General features: G+C 51.4%; 1 protein-coding gene across 1 annotated transcript; it reads left to right on the top strand.

The window, feature by feature from the left end:
- Window positions 1-407: 407 nt before the first annotated feature.
- Window positions 408-4,225, top strand: LOC123071721 (protein IQ-DOMAIN 13). The gene is made up of 5 exons (XM_044495307.1): window positions 408-616; window positions 869-974; window positions 1,369-2,208; window positions 2,299-2,418; window positions 3,093-4,225. The coding sequence occupies exons 2-5, from the start codon at window positions 897-899 to the stop codon at window positions 3,933-3,935; spliced, it is 1,881 nt and encodes a 626-aa protein (XP_044351242.1). The 5' UTR covers window positions 408-616; window positions 869-896; the 3' UTR covers window positions 3,936-4,225.
- Window positions 4,226-6,755: the final 2,530 nt, after the last annotated feature.

Below are 6,755 nucleotides of genomic sequence, written 5' to 3'. Positions count from 1 at the left end.
GTTACCGGTCCGATCCGGCGGTCGACAGCGCGTGGTAACAGATGAACAAGGACCATCAGGTGAGGGTGAGCTACCATATCTGCCCGATCGACCGGCTAATCGTGCCTGAACCCTCACTCTCACGCCAGCTAAAACCCCTCACAGACGCACAACTTCCTGTGGACTCCTCGTGTAGATTACTACTAGGAGTAGTAGTATATTTTTACTGTACCGACCAACCGGATCGCAGCCTTACAGTTAAGTTTGTGCGCAGCAAGGCAAGCCATGTTGAGCCTGTGCACATCACACATGGATCCGGAGAGGTCCGATTCCAAAGATGAATGTATGTTTGAAGTACAGCAAAGGCAAGGCGTACGAGAGCAGTGCTCCTGCTGAAAGCCGTGCTGACAATTGGCTGCCTCCTTGTGAGGCTTGCTGGTGAAGCAAGGTTGGTTAGGTGTCATCGAGTGGGGAAGTGGGCAGCTCCCCCTTGGCCCCCCAATCCGGTAAAGGATCTATAAGACGGCCACCTCCCCGGGATGAAGAGAGAGTTGGAAGGACCGGAGAGAGGGTGCAGTGCAGGTTTGCCATGAGATGCTGCTCCACTGAAGGATCGCCAAGGGGGAGCTCAAACAAGGTATGGCTGGACTCGCTGCATGTATCTACCATCCTCCTGTCTTGTTTCTATTAGGAAACAAGTTACTCCTTCCGTTCCGATTTACTCGTCGTGGTTTTAGTTCAATCGGAACGGAGAGAGTAGTTCTGAAGTAAAATTTGGCCTCCCTTGTATAGACTATGCATCAGATACATCAGTACCACTATACTTAGCATGCATGTTGTCCAATCATTGATCCTTGTTGAGTTCTTGTCATCGATGGAATTATTGCAGGGGTGTGGCTGGGAGAGATGTTAAGGAGATGGGCAAGAAGGGAAGCGGCTGGATCACTGCACTCAAGAAGGCCTTCACCACAAACCCCAAGGACAAGCCAACAAATGTGAGCACTACTACTTTAATTAAACTCCCAAAAATGTGTCTGTACCTCCTGAAACGTGCAAAGGTTATCAGAGAAAACTAAAGGGCACGTGTGTTGGAGAAAAAGCTGGTTGCTCACCCAAACCCAAGCTTTGCACTGAAGCAATCGCTGCATGCAAGCTGTATGCGCGTGTAGACAGGCGCAGCAGTATCGTAGCGACAAATACACAGCCCTGTACAAAGCCACTTTATCCTGTTCGTTGATCTGCGCATGTGGTTTGTATTTTTACTGTGTTATTTTGCATCACATTTTCCATTCTTTCGTGCAGTTTTCTAGTACTTAGTACAAGTTTTAGCAGTGGTTACATGTAGGATTTTCGGGAAGATAGCTGAGCGGTGAGATGTATCCATGGCAGGTGCAGCTGGTAGCGCAGTACCCGCCGCAGCAGCCGCCGCCGCAGCCGCAGCAGCAGTACCGGGGGAGCGCGAGGGACAAGAAGCGATGGGGGTTCGGGCGGTCGCGGCAGCACGCCGACCCGGCGCCGCTGATGAGCATCCCGCTGTACCGGCAGCCGAGCAGCATCGAGAAGATCCTGGGCGACGCCGAGATGGAGCGGCAGTACTACGCCAGGCCGCCGGCGCAGTACCAGATCGCCCCCGCCAAGCCCACCACCGCCACCGTCGCCGCCACGGCGCCGGCCACGCCCGCGGCGCGCGAGCGGGAGCGGGAGTGGGGGCGTGATCGCGAGCGAGAGCGCGACGCCGGCGGCGACAAGCAGCAGCGGCAGCAGCAGCCTGCGGCGATGCTCCAGCTGCCTGCGCCGCCGTCCTCGCCGCCGCCGCTCATCCGGCGGTTCGACCACGATAGGGAGCAGCAGCAGAGGCTGCAGCGGCTGCAGCAGGGCAGGGCCGAGATGGCCGAGTGGCGGCAGCCGCAGCAGCATACCAGAACACGGGCGAGGCAGCGGGCCGTGGCGCCGGAGCAGGCCCGCGCGGCCGCGGTCGCGATCCAGGCCGCCTTCCGGGGCTACTCGGCGCGCCGGAGCTACCGGTCGCTGCGCGGCCTGATCCGGCTACAGGCGGTGGTGCGCGGCCCCAGCGTGCGGCGGCAGACGGCGCACGCGATGCGGTGCATGCAGACGCTGGTGCGCGTGCAGTCCCAGGTCCGCGCCAGCCGCGTGGAGGCCATGGAGCGGCGCAACGACCGCCACGGCGCCATGCTCCGGGACGGCCGCCGGTGGCGCTCCGGCTCGCAGGTACGTGCACCACTCTAGTTTCCTCAGGCTTACGTACTCGTGCATGCATGTGACCGGGGGGTGGGCTCTGGCCGTGCGACGTCGGTGCAGGACGGCGGCATGTGGGACGACAGCCTGCTGAGCCGGGACGAGGCGGACGCGAGGACGAAGCGCAAGGCGGAGGCCGTGATGAAGCGCGAGCGCGCCCTCGCCTACTCCTACTCCCACCAGGTACGTACGTACGTACTCTACGTATTATCTTCCAGAAAAATTATTATACACACAGCACGATCGATCACGTCCGTATCTGAATCTGAAACAAGCAAAAGGGACAGATGAATTCCTTCCGTCAGTCAAGCAGCGGGAGTAGTTACAGCATATCACGAGAGGGTGACCCAACATCTCTCCTCTTCATCCTCCCGATAGAGACCAGTAGGTGCGCAAAAATACTTTCGATCGGCCAGCTAAAAGCTAGCGAGCTACCGTATTTCTTTCCACTAAAAGCTGTAGTGTCATTGTTGGAGAGTTGGAATGTGTCTTCTCTGCGCCTGTCAGGTCGGTCTCGCACGGGCTGTTTATCCATTCTGTCAGTCCAACTGTAGTAGTTAGTGCATGTTCTGCATAAGGATGCTTGGACGAATCGTCTGAGAGGGACGTGTGGGTGATGAAAACTTTTCTTCTGCTTCGATTCGATGGTGTCGACGGGCCAACCAAAATCACACTGTCAACGTTCGTTTTTCTTGTCGAAGGTGTAGTGTCATTGTGTTGTTTATCTGAAACTAGGCATGCTGTCGTTGTCAGTAGGTCAGTAGGTACTTGGATAGTTTAATGTTTTGGGGGTTTCTCGTTTTTTAGCATCCTAATTTGTTCGTGTTGGTGTTCTCTTGGCACGTGGATGGATGTAGGTGATGAAGTCGACGCCGATGGCGGCCCACGCGATCCTGGCTGACCTCCAGTCGGGCCGGAACCCATGGTGGTGGTCGCCCATCGACCGCAGCAGCCACGAGCGCGAGTACCCCCGCCACGTCGAGCCCGCCGTCAGCCGGCCCAGGCCCACGCCCGCCGTCGCGCGCCGCGAGATGAACATGAGCATGATGACGCCGATGTCCACCGCCGGGCACCGCGAGATGAACATGAACATGATGACGCCCGTGTCGACGGCGACCGCGCACCGCCAGATGAGCATGCCGACGCCGATCTCGACGACGGCCGCGCACCGCCAGATGAGCATGGCGACGCCGATGACGACGGCCGCGAACACGCCGGCGCGGTCGGTGGTGTCGGCCTACTACAAGCAGCCCAGCAAGCCCTCGCGGGGCGCGCGAGGAGCGCCAGCGCCGCCGTCGAGCCACGGCGGAGGCGGCAGCGTCCGCGACGACGAGAGCCTGACGAGCTGCCCGGCGTTCGGCGTGCCTAACTACATGACGCCGACCATGTCGGCGTCCGCCAAGGCCCGGGCGCGCGCGCACCTGCTGCAGCAGCAGCTGGACAAGGAGCGGCGCGCGGCGGAGCAGAAGCCCAGGTTCTCGTTCGGGCTCGGGCAGAGCATCGGGAGCTGGGCCAAGAGCCCGTTCTGGCGGGGCGCCGGCGGCGGGGACCAGTCCGCCGCGCCGTCGCGAGTGGGCACGCCGGCGGCGTCCACGGCGGGCGGAGGGGGCCGGCACAAGCACCGGCGGTCCGTCAGCGGGCTCAGCGTCGACTCCACCGTGTCCATGCCGGCCGGCGTCGGCCGGCGGTCGTTCAAGTAGCTCGTGCAATCTCCTTTCGTTCTTCTCCATGATACTTTGATCTCTGCCCGGTGTAACAATCTGTATCGTGTGCTTGGTTTGGTCTTTGGTGCGTGTCTCTGTCGATCTTGCATGTCACATTCGTTTGATGATAGCAGTGTGATTCGTTGTCTTGGTTTACCCGCGGCTGCTGGTTTCCCTTTCGTGCGTGGCCTTCCGTTTTTGAGGGGCCGGTGGCTACGATGTAAATGCAGTACTGCGGAGAGTCCATGGAACATAGTTTGTGTGCATTCGTATGTGTTCCGGTTTGAGTGTCCTTGTCATAAGATCGTCCATGGTGGAAAGTTTGTGCCTCCAGATCGCCTGTCTCGACATAATTTCATCGGACGTCTCACCGTTTGCCGACCCTCTTTCAGAGAAGGTTGTTCTTCCGAGACAATGTCAGCAACAGCAATCAAGGCACGACCACGGCTGATGGTGAGGCGCAACGATAAGGCGTGAAGCGGTACAGGGCGACGCCAGCGGAGATGTGGCCGTCAGGCCAAAGAGAAGAGTCAACCGGCCGGCCTGCAGCTTTGGCCATGAGTAGGCCCAGTAATAGTAAACTACTCCCTTCGTTTCATAATATAAGAGTGTTTTTTTAGTGTCAAAAACGTTTTTATATTAGGGCTGTGCTAACATTAGCGACAGGTCCGGACGATTCCATCAACGTACGATCCACTTCTCTCGAAATGAGAATCGATCCACCGGATCTTCCTTTTTATTTGTAGAAGTGGGAATCGAATGCACCACTGCTTGGTAGACCACAATATTTTGCCAGTGATTAGCTTGAGGTTAGATAGTATTTGTACTGCTACTTATCGCGACCTGAAAACGAATCATTTGTCTTTCTTTCCTTCCTTATTTTTTATACTATATAGATGGCCCGGCTGCTCTATTAATAATTACAACATCATGGTAACTTTAACGTAGTAAAAATTGTTGACATATCCCGGTAACTTCATTGTAAATAGCTTGCCAGGGTAAATAAGTTTTTTTTCGAGGGTACAAAAGTTATCAACCCTCTGGTACGTAACTTATCATGCTTTTTATACATAAGTTACCAGGGAATATTTCAAATATTTTTTCTTGGGTCAGAGTTACGGTTGGGTGTTGTACAAAATTATTATGCTTTGCAGTATGTAAAAATCATGATATTTACATAAAAGTTATCAAGAGATGTTTTTAATAAATTTTTCCTAGGTCAATGTTATCATGGTGTTTGTACATAAGTTATCATGGCAACGGTACATAAATTATCATACTATTTACATAGTAATTATCAGGCTACGTTTCAAGCACCCCTCGTGTTGAAATATTACTGTCATATTTGTATCTAAATTATCAGGGCTGCAGTGCATAAATTATCATGTCATTTACACAACAGTTATCGGAGTTATGTTTTCGAAAGAGAAAATTTTTCAAAGTCAAAGTTATCAGCTATGTTGTGTGTATATTATCATGTTATTTGCACAGAAATTACCAGAGTATGATTTTCAACAACTTTTATCCTGGGGTCAAAGGAGTTACCACGGTGTTCGTATGTGGGTTATCAGCTTTGTTGTGTGTGTACTACCATCCTATTTACACATAATTTATCAGTGGTTGTTTTTCAATATTTTTCCTCGGGTCAAATGGTTATCATAGTGTTTGTACGTGAGTTATCAACTTTGTTGTGTCTATATTATCATGTTATTTACATACAAGTTACCGGACTAGATTATTTAACATTTTTTTGGGTAGAAAGGTTACCATGGTGCTTATACACGAGTTATCATCTTTGTTTTGCTTATATTACCATGATATTTGCACAAAAGTTACCGGGGGTATTGTTTTCAACAACTTTCATTCTGGGGTTAAAAGAATTACCGTAGTGTTTGTATGTGAGTTATCGGCTCTATTGTGCGTATATTGCCATCATATTTACATAAAAGTTACCTGGGTTTGTTTTTCCACTAAAATTTTACCCAGTCAAAAGTTACCGGCTCTATTGTGTGACCATGGGTGTTTGTTATATTATCAGGTTGTGCATAAATTACTGTGTTATTTACACAAAATTGATGTGTATATTATCCTGTTGTTTAGATAGAAGTTATCAGGATATGTTTTAAAAAAAATCCGGGTCAAAGTTACCATGGTATTTGTATTGTAAGTTATCAGATCTACGATGCATAATCGTGCTATTTACCCATAAGTTATCACAACCTTTGCATCATAATTTACTAGGTTCGCATGCGTCAAATACCATGCTATTTACACACAAGTTCCCGGTTTTGTTGCGTGAGAGAAGCGGATCAAGTTGTTTTTTCTTTTCCACTCATTTAATAAGTATAAAATACATATAATCTACATAAAACCAGAAGAGAGAGTTAGCTCAGCTGGTAGTGTGCTATGGCCTCGACCAACAGGTTCTCAATTCAATTCTTGCTAGCGCCCTTTTTTTCTTTCCACGCGCGAGACTAGAAAAAAACCGGATTGAGCAATTGTTGCGCGGGAGATGAAAAGAACGGATCGAGCGACTGTTGCGCGGGACAAGCGGAACGAGCGGTCGCCAGGTTATTCACACATGTCGCTAACATCCAGTCGACTGGAGAATAGCTTTCTCGTTTATATTATGGGACGGTGGGAGTATATCTTAGACCCACCGACATCGGGATTAGGACAGTCACTTCGGACGTGACAACACCCGTCAATGTCTACATGTGCTTCCTAAACAGGAACCCTACAAGATGTGAAGGAAATATGCCCTAGAGATAATAATAAAATTATTATTTATTTTCGTATAACATAATAAATGTTTAT

The sequence above is a fragment of the Triticum aestivum genome, chromosome 3B, assembly GCF_018294505.1.
Source record: "Triticum aestivum cultivar Chinese Spring chromosome 3B, IWGSC CS RefSeq v2.1, whole genome shotgun sequence".
NCBI classification, from domain to species: domain Eukaryota; kingdom Viridiplantae; phylum Streptophyta; class Magnoliopsida; order Poales; family Poaceae; genus Triticum; species Triticum aestivum.
This window is presented reverse-complemented; position numbering and strand designations above follow the sequence as displayed.